This window comes from Neoarius graeffei, chromosome 17 (assembly GCF_027579695.1).
Source record: "Neoarius graeffei isolate fNeoGra1 chromosome 17, fNeoGra1.pri, whole genome shotgun sequence".
In the NCBI taxonomy this organism is placed as follows: domain Eukaryota; kingdom Metazoa; phylum Chordata; class Actinopteri; order Siluriformes; family Ariidae; genus Neoarius; species Neoarius graeffei.
In genome coordinates, this window is record NC_083585.1 from 8743819 (window position 1) to 8760642 (window position 16824).

The window sequence follows — 16824 nt, forward strand, 5'->3', positions numbered from 1 at the left end:
ATTTTAGTCTCGTTTAACCAGTGAATCTTCTTCCATGTGTTTGGGGAGTCTACTACATGCTGTTGGGAAAACTCCAAATGTGTTTTTTCTTAAGCAATGACTTTTTTTTTTTTTCTGGCCACTCTTCCATAAAGCCCCACTCTGTGGAGTGTACGGCTTAAAGTGGTCCTATAGACAGATACTCCCATCTCCACTGTGGATCTTTGCAGCTCCTTCACTGTTATCTTTGGTGTCTTTGTTGCATCTCTGATTAATGCCCTCCTTGCCTGGTCTGTGAGTTTTGGTGGGCGGGGCCTTCTTTTGTCAGGTTTGTAGTGGTGCCGTATTATTTCCATTTTGCTATAATGGATTTAATGGTGCTCCCTGGGATATTCAAAGTTTGGGATATTTTTTATAACCCAACTCTGACCTGTTTGGAGGCTCCTTGGTTTTCATGTTGCTTGTTTAGTCGTGTTACAGAGTCAGGGTCCTTCCAGAACAGGTTGATTTATCCAGACATCATGTGACAGATCATGTGACACTTTGATTGCACACAGGTGGATCTTAATCAACTAATTATGTGACTTATGAAGTGAATTGGTTGGACCAGCTCTTATTTAGGGGTTTCATATGAAAGGAGGTGAATACTTATGCACACTCCAGATTTCCATTTTTTCATCTTAATTATTGTTTGTGTCACAATAAAACAATGTGCACCTTTAAAGTGGTAGGCATGTTGTGTAAATCAAATGGTGCTAACCCTCCAAAAATCTATTTAAATTCCATCTTGTAATACGACAAAACAGGACAAACACCAATGGGGATGAATACTTTTTGTAAGACACTGTATGACTGTTGTTGTGAGCTGTGTCTCAAATCAGAAACTCTGATCTTACATTCAAGTGTATTTAATTGGGCAAAGCCATTGGTTAAAGTTTAGAGAAGCAGCTTTGGGATCAAAAGGTTGCTGGTTCAATTCCCTGGACCAGCAGGAATGGCTGAAGTGCCTTTGAGTAAGGCAACTAACCCCCAATTGCTCCCTGGGCACTGCCCATTGCTCTGGGTACGTGTGCTCGCATCCCAAGATGGGTTAAACACAAAGAGAGGATTTCACTGTGCATTAATTTTTAATGTCATGTTTTAGAATTCCTCAAATTTACTAATCTAGAAAATTCAGGTGACACGTACACAAACAGAAGGGTACCTGAGAGGTTTTTAAAATATGGCAACCGGATAGTGTTTGTGCTCAATAACGGTCACGTGTAATAAATCGCACATGTAAGTATGCAGTTTAAGACATAGTGCTAGTTTGTTTCGCGAGCATAAATGGATGGGGAAATTTAGCTATTTCTATTGAAAAAGACTAAATGTGGCTTGTTTGAATGTGACTCCCAGTAACGATTTAAAAATATTAGTGCGCATAATCTCTCTTTAATATGTTTAATTTTCTAAATAAATAAGATGTAGACTTTCTCTCATGACCCCCCCCCCCCCCATTTATAAATCAAGTGACCACACATGGGGTCATAATCCCTAATATGGGAACCTGTCCAATAATGCATATTTTATTTAAATATACATACTAGTTAAAAAAACCCTTGTTTTTCAAGTGCATAGTGTGTTTTCATTTCAAACATAGGAGGAGTTTCAGTGTGCTTGAGTGGGAATGTGGCAAATAAAGGTTTCTTCTTCTTCTGAGGCCACACAGAGCTGCTGAGGATGTTGGTACGGAGTCTCTGTTTAATGCCACTGTAATATCATCAGTGTAGCACCATCCTCTCTCAATGTAATATCAGGTTCTGTAGCAGCCTATAAAGTGCTAATCAGTCTTCTGTAAACTGACTAAGCCCTACCGAGTGAACAAATGGTTTGTTTTAATGTGTCTTTTTACATCAGCGATCTTTTAAAAGGCTCTTGATCAGTTTCAGAAGCAGAACTACTGATTGCTCTCTTTATTAGCCTTTATAAAATATTCAAGCTTTCATCTCTGGATAATAGTCTGCTTGTCTTTCCTCATTACAGAATATTACTTTTTGATGCGATCTTTTGTCCTGAGATAATTAAGTATACAGTAGCATGCAAAAGTTTGGGCACCCTTACTGAAAATGTCTGTTACTGTGAATAGTTAAAGGTCTGATGACACGAACATGACTCTATGCAATTTCTTAAGTAAACTATACAACATGGCAAACATGTTAGATTTCTGTTATAATTACGTGAAAAGAAGCTGTTGTTACGCGAATATCCAACTTTTAATTGCACAGCGCAAGAAAACTGGGTCCGTGGCTCGCGGCCATGTTGTGACGTCAGCGGAAGAACACGCTGCGGTTCACTGGCTGTTCTACTCAGTGGAAATGGCGCATGAAAACGCCGGTCTACTTGGCAGCTGGCATCACAGTTCTGAACAAAAGAACAACCAAATACTGGTACTTTAAGCAGTGATCATGATGGCATGATTTTATCTGATTTTAAATAAATGAGATTGATAATGATGTGAATGTTCACAACTAGTACATACAAACTCTGCAGCTTCTGATTCAGTAGCTGCGTCATACTCCGCAAAAACATCAGCAAGAACCTACAATATAAATGGAAATGCAATACACTAAGCTCAAATGACTTTTGGAAAGTATAATTTCTAAATTTTTTCTACATATTCTTGAAGTCGGTCATCGGGGTACTTGCTACCGTTCCCTAACAATGTATGGCAAAGGGTAAAGTGTAGTGTTGCTACGAGTACTTGCTAAAGCCTCCGGTGGAAGATCCTTGATGTGCTGATAAGACATACAGTTCTATATAACACACAAGTGTCACGATAATCACAAAACGGATGCAAATTGTTAAAATACCTAATTTTTAAGCAATCATGTATTGATCTCTTCCAAATAGAATCTATGATAGCCTACCCTCTTTACCCTTTGCCTCTCATTGCTAGGCGGCAGAAAGCCGCAAGCTTTCACAAGCAAATACATGACTGATATCACGCCGACTTTATGATTACATTTATGATTATCATGAATGTGTACTCTATGATGTGTACTCTATGAGCGCTCTGGAGCGAGTCACTTCCAAGATGGCCACGCAGACCGCATGGTTACTATTTTTAGCATCATGTCGGAGCACTCTATAGCTCTACGTACCTTTATCTTATGTCGTTTCTCAACACATGTTCTGACAGGAGGACTGTCTTTGGAGGAGTCGCCTTGTCCCAGGCGACTGCTGGATCCGGCATAGCTACTAGTAGACCCCCTCCGGAATACTGTAGGCACTGCTGATGGTAGCAACACACGTTTGTGCTGAACTGAACACCCAAGAGATTCCTTTAAGCTGGGAAGGGTGTCAAAACAATCCAAATCGAAGTGTTCAGAGCACAGGACAGATGTTGGTGAGGGCTCCCACTTGTCACGAGTGCGCCTGACTTGCTTCACCCACTTCATATGCAGCTCGGGATCTCTGGGAAACTTGAATAAACTTACCCCATCCTTGTGGGTTTTGGAGCAAAAGCCGGCAACACAACGCGAAGGCATAATAACTATAAAATACTAATAATGATAAACTGAACACCTGTCGCATCAACAACAAACTGGTAAGTGAGGAGGAAGATTCTTTCGCTGACGTCATATAGCTCCTCCTCCTCATTCATCTCCTGGGTGCTGCAGCCCCGTCAAATTTGCCTAAATAGCCGCGTTTTTTATCATAACTTGTAAAATAGGTGCCTTCGTGAATTAATATATGGATCATCGGGAATTACTTTTTATGTTATAAAACATCGCCAAAGATGTCAAAAACGTGTCATCAGCACTTTAAGTGAGCAGAAGATGAACTGATCACCAAAAGGCATAAAGGTAAAGATGACACATTTTCTTTTCAGCATTTTCTGCAAGATTTGTGTATTATTTTTATTCTATACAATTGGAGGGTGAAAAAAGAAAAGGAACACCATGCAAAAGTTTGGGCACCCCAATACATTTGAGTTCTCAGTTAACTTTTACCAAGGTTCCAGACCTTAATTAGCTTATTGAGCTGTGGCTTGTTCAAATTCTTCGTTAGGGAAGGTCAGATGATGCAGATTTCAAAGCTGTATAAATTCTCTGACTCCTCAAACTTGTCCCTAAAATAAAAAGCCATGGGTTCCTCTAAGCAACTCCCTCGTATTCTGAAAAATAAAATAATTGATGCTCACAAAGCAGGAGAAGGCTACAAGAATGTAGCAAAGTGTTTTCAGGTAGCTGTTTCCTCAGATCATAATGTTATTAAGAAACGGCAGTTAACAGAAACAGTGGATCAAGGTAAGGTCTGGAAGATGAAGAAAACTTTCTGAAAGAGCTGCTTGTTGGATTGCTAGAAAGGCAAATAAAAACCCGTTTGACTGCAAAAGACCTTCAGAAAGATTTAGCAGACCCTGGAGTGGTGGTGCACTGTTCTACTATGCAGCGACACCTGAACAAATATGACCTTCATGGGAGAGTCATCAGAAGAAAACCTTTCCTGCGTCCGAGCCACAAAATTCAGCGTCTGAAGTTTGCAAATGAACATCTAAGCAAGCCTGATGCATTCTGAAAACAAGTCCTGTGGACTGATGAAATCAAAATAGAACTTTTTGGCCACAATGTGCAAAGGTATGTTTGGAGAAAAAAGGGTGCCAAATTCCAGGAAAAGAACACCTCTCCAACTCTGAAGCATGGGTGTGGATCGATCATGCTTTGGGGTTGTGTTGCAGCCAGTGGCACAGGGCACATTTCATTGATCGAGGGAAGCATGGATTTGAATAAATACCAGCAAATTCTGGAAGCAAACATCACACCATCTGTAAAAAAGTTCAAGTTAAAAAGGGGATGGGTCCTACAATAAGATGATGATCCAAAACATACCTCAAAATCTACAATGGAAAACCTCAAGAGGCACAAGCTGAAGGTTTTGCCCGGGCCCTCACAGTCCCCTGACCTAAACATCATTGAAAATCTGTGGATAGATCTCAAAAGAGCAGTGCATGCAAGACAGCCCAAGAAACTTGTAGAACTGGAAGCCTTTTGCAAGGACTAATGTGTGAAAATCCCCCAGGTAAGAACTGAAAGATTATTTGCTGGCTACAAAAAGTGTTTACAAGCTGTGATACTTGCCAAAGGGGGTGTTACTAAGTACTGACCATGTCAGGTGCCCAAACTTTTGCTTCAGGTCCTTTTCATTTTTTGGTATTTTATGCCTGTAAATGATGGAAATAAAAATGTAATCTTGCGGAAAATATTAAAGAAATGTGCCATCTTTACCCTTATGCCTTTTGGTGATCAGTTCATCTTCTGCTCACTTAACTATTCACAGTAACAGACATTTTCAGTAAGGGTGCCCAAACTTTTGCATGCCACTGTACATTAGGAAGTAAAAACTGCAATGACCTGCTTCTTGGAATAGTAATTAATTATGGAAACTCACCAGGCTGCTACTTGTACTTGTTACATTCAAACCCACGTTGTTTTCCTTATTTCTGTTCCTTGTCAAACGTTATCTGTGTATTAAACATATTAAAGTATCTGTATCTTACCAGCACTTACGCCTTTACTAATACAGATATCACTATGACGTTAATTAGTCTCATGTCACTATAATCTTCAATTCAGTACAGTACATGTCTGTTATTAGTATTGGAGGGCATGTGTGACTCGGGGTGTGTGTTGTGCTACAGAAACAAGTGGAGGAGGCCCCGTCTCAGCTGGGAAGACTGTCCAAACTGAATGGATTGATGAAGACTGAAAGTCAGGAGGAGGAGAGGAGGGAGATGATTACTCCAGCACTGAGAGAAGCGCTCACTAAGCAAGGTACAGCTCCATGTGTACAGTGTGAAAAGAAGATACAAACACGGTTCACAATCATTACTGAACTGCGACAGATCACTCGCATTACTGTATCACTGCTCAAGTGATTGAATATAAAGGCAAGAAGGGCATGAGAGAGGAATCTAAATTACAGCCAGGAAATGTTACTAAATGACTCCAATCTGACTGAATCCTGCTGATAGCTGTTAAAAATACAGAATTCAGAAACATTTATTGCAGGAAGTAGGAACCGATTCGTTTCAGGCTGAAGTATAAGCTTTAAAACAAAAGATCCATAAATTGAGTTGAGGTCTGTGATCTAATTCCTGTGTAACAGCAAATCAAAGAACAACCACAATGGCGTGCGCACACAAGAAAAAATGCTGGCTGGCAATTTCTGAAGCTGGTGTTTTTTATTGGTACAAAAGCATTTTTTTCAGTTGAATTTATTGCAGTTGGTTAAAAACAAATGAAAAAGTAGGTAGTGTGTGATTCCTAATCACTGAAAAGACCGAAAGATTGTGTTGAGGATTTTATAGAGCTTGTAATAAAAAAATAAATTTAAAAAATCATTTAAAATATGATAAAAATTCCCATATTTTAGTACGGTGTCATATTGCCAAAGCTATGTTAACATAACAGATGCTATTTCCAAAGTCTATCTAAGTTTCAGCGATACTACAAAGAGGAAAAAACAGTAAAAAAAAAAAAGTGGTCTATTATGAAGGCTTATTAATCCGATTTATAAAACACACTAATATAAATGTTGAAACACATGCTTTTCTAAGGCTACATCCACACGACAACGGCAACGAGATTTTTTTTTTTTTAAATATCGCGTCCACATGGGCAACGGATCAGTTAAATTTCAGGTCCATATGGCAACGCAACGCTTGCTGAAAACGATGCAATACACATGCCACACCTCTAGGTGCGCTGTAAGACGGTCCCATCGGAGACACCAGAACAATAGAAGCAGACGCATGCGCATAAATGCGCATGCGCACAGTGACTGTCACACACACACTTTCTCACTCCCTATCCTAGGGATATAGTCCCTTTAAATCACGTGCTCGTTTTTTGAATGGAGATGCGGAAAGAGGAATGAACGGGGGTAGATGGAAGCCGGTACGCCAACATTCTGATATCCTCCAGAATTCTTTAATGGTCCGGAATAAATTGAATGCTACACGTTGATGGATTACTTTATTCTTCTACGCCCTTTTTGAGGAATGTACTGTCGGACTTAAACCAACATCTGAAGAGGTGAGATCGCTCCTTTTTTTTTCCCCTATTTTTGCTGGCGGGATTGACTCTGCACTAAGGGCTATTCTCTCTCTCTCTCTCTCTCTCTCTCTCTCACTTTGCACCATTACACAATAAATATTCACAGTGAAAATATTTTGTAAGCGTGTTTCATGAACCAAGTTATAGGATTTGTTGACAACTCGCATCGAGTTCGTTACACTTCTACCCAGCGTGAAGCACATGTGGTTGTGACGTCATCGTAAACAAATCCGTTCTACTCATCCAGACGACTTCGCAATGGCTCCGTTGCCAGATTTTTCCACTCTGGAACCCGTTCTCAAAAGATTTTGTTTTGGGGCACTCAAAATGCCGGTGTCGTGTGGACGCCAGGCCGAAATGATAAAAATTTTTATCAGATTCACCTGAATCCGTTGCCGTGTGGACAGGGCCTAAGTATGGAAGTGGACAGAACATAGAAATAAAACACTTTTCACAACTGTTTAAATATATTCTTGTCCAACATATTTACATTTTGGCTATGTTTTCAGAGTTGAAACTGACCCAACAATAGATTGATCTAATCTGCAGGCAGTACATGTGCTATTTCTTTCTTGATTAAAAGAGTTATTCTTGTTATAGGTGATCTATAAATTGAAAAGGTTTCATGTATCCCCCCCCCCCCAAAAAAAAAAATCTGGGGTTCTGATGATAATTGTACAGGCCATTTTCTTTTTCTACCAGTGTGCAGCCTACTTTAGTTTTCAGCCTGCTGACAATTTTCCTTACTTTGCATGCTATTTCTAACAGAGAATATTAATAAAGTGGGCTTGGCGCTGCACCTTTTGCACTATAGTATAGAGTAAAACTCTCTCCTGTTTTGTACAGTGGCTCAGCTCATGAACCAGTGCTGCACCAATCAATAGCACAGCTTGCAGTATCTCTCTCAACACACCACTGCAGTGTTTCCCACAGACCAGGTAGCAATTTGTGGTGCTCCACTGTACCGACGAGGGAATCGTGCACGGTGGTGTCGTGGTGGTCGGTGGAGTCGGTCATTGGGGTGTATGCAAAGTGTTTACAGCGGGCGGTGTTCAAACACACAGTAGTTTTCTTCAGAATCACCTGCTGGGACTATTTTAAAGCTACAAGAAACATTTGAGATTATTCAGTTCAATCTAAATTCTTTTAAGTTCTTTAAGAGAAGACAGCTAAAACAATTTTTACCAGAACCCTGCCTGGTTTCATTCCTCGACCCAACTTTACATTACAGGGCAGGCCATTAGTTTGCTGGGCTTGATGTTGGTGGAAAACCTGTCTTTTAAATTTATGAAAATTACTCACCAAAATTGAAGTTAAAGTTTAGTTTTTATCTTAGTTTTTTGCCTTTTTGGTGGCAATCTTTCAATCATTCTTTAGTTGACATTCAAGGAATAAATTGTAAAAAACAAGCTGGAGGTTCAATACTCATCTGGGTTAAAGCAGCAAACATTTGAGAGTCAATGAAATTATAATAGTCAGATAAATACGAAGTTATTATTAGCCTATGGGCATCCTACAGTAGCCTATCTCAACTACCGCATTTTATCTTTATCACATTGTTTGCTGCGTTTCCAACGTTCTAGGCTGACAGCTGGATGTTCAATATTGATAATGTTATAAGGCTAGCAGTTCATGAAGCTAGCATAAGGCTACCTTTTCTGAGTTACATACTGGGTAGGTGTGTTTGAGCACAGTACATCATACTAACCTTTGGTAGACTCCAGATATCGTTGACCGTCTTCTCTGTGCTAAATATCACGCAGCATTGGGTTTTCCTCTTGCTAGCCCTCGAGCAGTATGCGTGGAGAGGAGGAGTGGGCGAATCAGCTGCCAGTGTGTGTGCATATCAGTGATGCATTGATGGTTTATCTACTTCGCCAATAAAGCTAATAAAGATGTTTCTTAAAATATTCAGATTTTATGCTTCAGATAACATCAACTAGGCATCCCCACGAGTATAACATTTTATTTAGGCTAGTGGGAAATCCTTATTTATTGTGAATGTCAAGCCATTATTAATAACTTGCATGAATGCTGAAGCGGGATAAACAGGATAATGCAATAAGGCCGGTTCCTTGCGTCAAGCTGCTACTGTATGCATCAAAATTGGTTTATAGCCTGACTCAGGGATGTCCGTTTCCTGGAAGCCAAGAAGGCTATGATAAAGCTCATCACGAGCACGACGTAGGCTACCTTTTAAAATAAGGGGTCGGAAGGCGAATCGGGAAGGCTGCGTTATTTTTAATTAGCCTAACAGGCCTACTTGCAGTCCGGGTATATGCGCAACGGCAGGCCTGTGTACACGCCTCTCTGTCTCACTCTCTTTCTCTGTCTGTGTGGGTGTGTGCGCGCGCACGTGAACGAGAAGAAAGAGCACTATGAATGAACGGAACGTTACGCAACGGAATTTTTTTTTTTTCAAAATTGCGAGTCTGATTGTGTGGCGATAGGAATCCATTGTGTGGCGCTGCGCCACACAATGGTCTATGTATGGGAAACCCTGCACTGTGTTCCTGGATGAAGGGCGCAGCAAGGTCAAATGTCTGAAATCCTTTTTTCTTCAATAATTTCCTTCCTGTTTGAAGGGTATTTCAGGCATACAAATTAGTAACGAGAAGTCCGAGACTTGTTAGCGGCGGAGGCATTGCTGTCGACTTCTCAGGGATGAGAATTTTCGGCCGATCGGCGGATTTCCGACTTTTTCAGACCAAAATGATCATTTTTGAGATCGATGTAAATCCGTTGAGAAATTTTCGGGGGGGTATGATTAACGATCTGTGGTCACCTTATAACACAGACATCCCAAGTCTCCCAGAACTTCCGGGAGTCTCCTGCATATTGATAGAAGTGAGCAAGAGCGTGCGCGCGCAACATTAAGGTCTGCATCACACATCTTAGAATGTGCGCGCGCGAGGGAGACTGTGTGCAGTGTTGCCAGATATTGCTGACGTTTTCCATCCCAAAATATGTTCAAAACCTGCCAAAATGCACTTAAAACCACCCAATGTGGCAACACTGCCTGTGTGCCTGTTCATGTAGTGCATGCCAGACAAAGAACATCCTGATTGGGTTACTCAGCAAAATAAGCCAATCAGCTTTCAGTGTGGGCGGGCTTTTATCCCTTTTCTCGAGGACTAAAGCTTTCAGTTGAGTCAGTGCAGCCTACAGGACCGGCATAGCAGAGAGAGAGCGCGCGCCCCAAAAACCAAAGTACAAAACCCACTTCAGCTCAGATTACACAAAAGACTCTCCCTGTCTAATAAGGGTAGAAAATGACAGTTTCGCGCGATGTACTGTTTGCAGCATTGATTTCAGCATTGCCCATGGTGGCTTAAATGATTGTAAAGGACATGTTGAGGTGAGGAGTGTCAGTTCATGTGCATTATAGGTCTACAACAGGCTGTCATGAAAAGACCAAACTTATTGAAGATTTCCGTAAAGTAACAATGTATGAATATACATCATATATATCAAATACACGTCATATATAAGTGTGTATCTTTTTATAAATGAGGTTAGCTTGTCTAATGTAGCATGTTGGGGAGAATCATAGTATCATGTCTATATTTCTGATAAAATGTTAGGTATGATACCGTGTATAACTCTCCTACTTATTGCTCATTTCATGGGGGAATTGCTGGCATGTGCCGCGCGGGAGCGTCTGCCCACATTTTTTAAGGCCGAGATGAACTTATAGTTTTTGATTTAAAAAATTTTTTCCAATTTGTAATGCCCATTGTACATGCCTGTTCTTTAACTCAAAATCACCATCTCGATCTTCAAATTGACCATATGGTATATGCATTACATTACACAACATCCTGTCCAGATAAAACCTAGCTAGTACACACAACAGTTGAAAGGGAAGTGATGAGTGATGTTGAATGTTGCCTGCTTAATATGCAAGACCTCCTGCTACCATGATAACATCAGAAAAAAGCTTCAGAGAATTATATGACAGAACTTTTTTCTGGTTTGCACTTCATTGTAAAGGATTAGAGTATTCAAAGACATGAATAGCAAAAATGCAGAAATATAATACTGTAGAGCTCGTTTATATTAAAAGGTGCATTGATTTTTTGAAATCATCAAATGTGAATTGATTAAAAACAAGTCTCTTGTACCATATTAATCATTTTCACCTGGGAGTCCACCAAGAAGGGGAATTTATTTCCAAATACATTGCAACTTTTTGCTGATAAAATTAATGGTTTTGGGGTTAAAAAAAATAAATAAATAGCCAAAAATAATTAGCCCCGCCCCCCGGGCCATGGGCCCCGCCCCCCGGGCCATGGGCCCCGCCCCCCGGGCCATGGGCCCCGCCCCCTTGGGCTATGGGCCCCGCCCCCCTGGGCCATGGGCCCCGCCCTGGTTTTTTCAGACTTTTTAAATATTTTTCATTCTCATCCCTGACTTCTACTTGTTTGTTCCATTACAAACACTCCAGTAGTGTCATTCATCCATCATGATTTTGGTAGCTAGCTAACATAATGTTGTAACTTTTGTTTAATGTCATTCTGTTTGCTATGTAAAGAATAACAGATGATAGAGTGTACTGTTGTTGGAAAATAATTAATGATGGTGTGGAATGATGTTGGCCCAATGTGAAGCAGAGTTACTGTCATGGCGACATATTTTATCTGTTTATACTTACATTTATGACACTAAAAATATTGGCGTGAAATGTAGTAACAATTTCCATGCAAAGAATCTGAGTAAAAAAAATTAGTTTACTTGGCACCAATGATTGTTCTAAAAAAAAAAAAGTAAGTAAATTTAACTAGCAATCTGGTTTAATAAGTATTTTACGCTAATTTGAATTAAATGAACTACATGAATTTCAATACGGTAGAAAGTACACATAATCTACACATTATCATTGCTACTTAATGGCCACAAACAGGCCAGGTTCCAACCAGAAGTCAAGAAGATTAATTGAGCAGGTTGTTTGTGTGTACACCATTGATGGAGAAACAGAAAGAGAACCAAGAAAACTTTGCCACAACACTTGATCTTTTAAAAGATTTCATAATACAATACAGCAGCCTTGACACACAAATGAAATATTGAAAACAACCAATCTATAATGCTCAAACTGAAATCAGTTTGAAGTTCTGTGAACACGTTTGCAAATCGAATTCAAGAGCCTCGACTTAAAAACAAAATTGAGCATTTAAGTAATTCTAGTAGCTACACTACAATAATACTTGCATTTAAGTGCAAAAGAAGAATTATAGGCATAACACTTGGGGACAATACTCATGCAAGATCCCGCCTGTCAGCCTACTTGTTGCAGTTATAGTCCTGCTCAGTCACAGTTTTTGCTTTTTGATCCTGGTTTTTGTGTAAGGGTAGTATCTCACTGGGCTGCGACAGCCCGCGACTAGTTGGAGACACAACAATTGCGATAAAATATGTGAATTAGTGACAATTTTCACTTGGAATCATACTGAATTGATATTCGCATATTTTACCGCGATTGTTGTGTCTCCAACTAGTCGCAGGCTGTCTCAGCCCGGCTTTCCCTCGGCAGGCAGGGAAGTAGAGGAAGCCTCATGGAAACTGACTTGAAGGGTTCGCGACGGCTTTGCGACATCAGCGATGCATTTGCAGCTATTTTGAGAGAAATTTTGTCGCACAAATTTTTTGAACATGTTCAAAATTTCAGCAACGATGGAGCGACATTTTTCGACTCATGCGAGGAAATTGAGAAGCCCCGCGAATGTTTCAAGACACTTTTGAAACACACTCATGAATGATGTTCGCAATTTGTCGCAAGCTGTCACAGCCCAGTGAGATACTGGCTTAAGAAGACAAGGGCATCAACATGGGCTGGATGAAGATGCCTGCATTCGCCTAATGGAAAAAATTCTCTTGCTTGGGGTGCTGGTGACTGGGACAGCCAAGTAGTTTTTGCATAGCTTGATCAAATGGAGAAATCTGTCCTGGTTGTGGGCCCACCACAGCAGTAGGTTCTCCATGGTGGGACTATATGGCGCGAAGAAATGATCACAAAATTCTTTGGTTATGGTGCAGTGGTGTCCCACTTTCCTTCCACTTTGATAGAGTGGCCCAAAATCTTGCTCAAGCTTGGCTTTTTTTTTTTCTTTCCCTTTTCCCCCAGTTACTGGCTCACTTTGGTTATCGACAGTGTCCTCACTTTGGACATCCACAGATTGTACCATCACATGATCAGCAACTAGTTGACGTCAAGCATAAAGCGTCATCACAGAGCAGTAAAGTCGACTGGTTGATAGTCTGTGTAACCCCTAGTCCAGAAGCGCCATCGACTTCTCTGGGCTTGGAGGTGTCTGGGATGGACCATCACACAGTAGGAATGTGTATTGTGGTCAGATCAATCAGTATTCCAGGTCTTTTTTGGAAGAAATGGACGCTGTGTGTGCCAGACCAGAGAGGAAAAGGACCATACAGACTGTTACCAGGAACAAGTCCAAAAGCCAGGGTGTGTCATGGTATGGGGTTGTCAATGCCCTTGGCAAAGGTAACTTACACTTCTGTGATGGAGCATTAATGCAGAAAAGTACACTGAGATTTTGGAGGAACATCTGCTGCCTTCAAGACAACGTCTTTTCCAGGGAGATTTCAACAAGACAACACAAAACCACATTCTGCTCACATTACAAAGGCATTCAAATGAAAAGCTTAATTTTTATGTTGCATTGTTTATTGGAAATGGGTGTCTCAAAATCATTTTTTTTTTGGGGCATTTTGTCCTATGCAGTGTCTTCCAGGTCTTAATAAAATACTTAAACAAAACCCCACATACCTTAAACCACACACTTTCCAGGTTTTCCTTTGACTCATCCTTGTAGTTCCTGTCATCACTTCAGCTTTAGCAGATTTGTCATCAGCCCCTTTTTTCCCCTCTTTGTTCACTATTACATCACCTGACAGAAAACTTCACAATGCTGTCAGTTACACCCATTTTCCTATGTTAAATAACAATACAATTTTTATCCAGTTTTTATTTATCTTCAGTTATGTTGTGTATCTACCAAACAAGTGATGTAGCTGTGCTATAGTAATATAGAAACAAAAACGTGTTGCATCAAGCACATGAATATAATTTGCATTACAGCTGGCGCTACTGTCTAGACATGCATCAGGACCAGGTCAGAGTCATGACAATTTATATTACTAATTTATTTCATTTAATTAACTAATTTATTACTAATGTATTTTACCTTTTGAGAAATAGAACCAACTAAGTTCATCAGAAAATATCACAGGGTTGGTCAAAGTATTATCAGAGTTGTGCTGTTATAGAAAATTAATCAGCACTTTCTCACTGCTTTGACTGTGAGTTGGCCTAGTGGTTAGCGTGTCCGCCTCTCAACTGGGAGATCATGAGTTCTACTTGCAGTCGGGTTATACAAAAGACCATCATAAAAATGGTACCTACTGCCATCTGGCAAGGCACACTGCAATACACATGCGAGTGAGGTGTCAAACTCTTGTGATTACCAGAGGACACCCCCCCCCCCACCCCGTGACCCTAGCTGTATAGGTAAGAGGCCGAGGGCTATAGAAATAGAGATTGGCGCTGCTCAATGCGCCTCAAGAGCTGGCTATTACTGGGACGGAAGACTGCCTGGGAAGACCAGGTCCTGGCGTGGGAGGGACTTTTGACTTTCCAACTGCTTGTTAGAGCAATTTCTTCAACACTTTTACAGAGAGAAACTTCTGAATTTGTATAGGTTATGTTTAAGAAGTGCTTGTTCAGCATCTTTCCCTGTTTTGCTCTTTAATGTAGAACATAAGCAAGACCAGCAGGCTTCATTAGATGGAATATTAAAGTGTATGAGAGAGAAGTGAGCTACTTTGGGACTTGTCACAGCACATAAAAGTATGGATACACATAGTATCCATAAAGTGTTGTTTGTGGATCAGTAATTGAAGAACTGATGTGCTTTGCAAGAATAATAGAAAGAAAGCTGCACAATTTGCCTCTATAGCAGGTTTCTTTCTCTTACCACTCGCCATGTTGTTCTTCAAGAATGAACCTCATTCATATTTTTCAGTTGTAAACATCATGCAAACATTACAGTGGTAATCTTGTGCAATTTAACAAGTCAGTGTTTCTGAGCCACTGGGCTGCAAATTTTTTTAATTTATTTTTTCCAAGTTGGAGCTAATTTTTAGTCGGATACAGAGGACTTTCATGTGACGTCATTACAACTGCAGATTTGTTTGTGTCCATATTGCTGGGCAAGCTTTTATTTGGCAGCTACTGGCACAAGTGCATGCGAGTGATTGTAAGCCCAATGCAGTACACATCTACCGATAAACTTGGAGTTACATTGTAGCAGTTCCTGATGTGGGTGGAGCACAGAAGCACGGCAGGCGAGAGTTGGTGGTCACACACAAACTCTTTATTTCACTTATTTCTAGCTTTTCAGCTTTCACTCACTCACTCTATAATATATATATATATATATATATATATATATATATATATATATATATATATACACACACACGCGCGTTGTGGTCGGGAGGGAGCCCATTTTCTCTGCTCTCTCCCTCCATTTATGCTCCGTTCCTGTAACTAACACACACACATATATATATTAATTGACAGCAGGTGGAATGACTTAGCCATTTGCCTTCCCCGACCCCACCCTCCATTCACAGACTGCTGCTTGGCCACGCCCCCGCTGCCACATACCCCCACCGCCCGACTCAGGCCGGGGAGCCATCCGGCCTGAAACTGACTGACACACACACACACACACCCCGACGGGACAGGAAGCCCGCCACCACCATCTGTGCCCCCGGCCTGTGGCTCACCTCGAACTTAAATGGCTGGAGGGTGAGATACCAACGGGTGATCTGCGCATTTGCATCCTTCATGCAGTGTAGCCACTGGAGGGGCGCACAGAACAGAGAGTGAAAGGACTCTTTCTCAATTGTGCTGTACCTGCTTTCATGCATCGAGAGTTTCCGGCTGATGTACAGCACGGGGTGCTCCTTGCCTCCTCCACCACCTGGGACAAAACGGCCCCTGGCCCTCTGTCCGATGCGTCAGTCTGCAAAATAAAGGGGAGAGAGAAGTCAGGGGAGTGTAAAAGCAGCCCCCCACACAGTGCAGCTTTTACCTCAGAGAAGGCCTGTTGGCACTGCTCCGTCCACTGGACCGGATCTGGAGCCCCCTTTTTAGTGAGATCGGTTAGCGGGCTGGTGATGTCCAAATAATTAGGTATAAACCTACGATAATAGCCAGCCAGCCCCAGGAACCATCTCACCTTCTTTTTGGTCTTGGGCCTTGGGCAGGCCGCAATCGCTGCAGTCTTGTTAATTTGGGGACGCACCTGCCCATGACCCAAGTGGAACCCCAGATACCATACTTCCACCTGCCCAATTGCACACTTTTTTTTGGGGTTAGCTGTGAGGCCCACTCGCCTCAGCGACTTTAGAACGGCCCTCAGGTGTTCCAAGTGCCGCGGCCAATTATGGCTGTAGATTATTATATTGTCCAGATATGTGGCCATGTAGGCAGCGTGAGGCCAGAGGACCCTGTCCATAAGCCACTGGAACGTAGCGGGCGCCCCAAACAACCCAAAAGGAGGTGTGACAAATTGGTGTAATCCAAATTGTGTGGAAAAGGCAATTTTCTCTCAGGATAGAGGAGTCAAAGGGATCTGCCAATATGCCTTTGTTAGATCCAGTGTCGAATAAAAGCGAGCAGCACCTAACCGATCAAGCAACTCATCAATGCGAGGCATTG

The 16824-nt window shown here is 41.3% G+C and overlaps 1 protein-coding gene across 1 annotated transcript in view; it reads left to right on the forward strand.

The window, feature by feature from the left end:
* Positions 1-16824, forward strand: part of tyw1 (tRNA-yW synthesizing protein 1 homolog (S. cerevisiae)) — a 244943-nt gene that overhangs the window by 79007 nt on the left and 149112 nt on the right. Inside the window, exon 8 of the mRNA XM_060943676.1 lies at positions 5660-5792. Within this exon, the coding sequence (XP_060799659.1) occupies positions 5660-5792 (133 nt within the window). The remainder of the gene's footprint in view (positions 1-5659; positions 5793-16824) is intronic.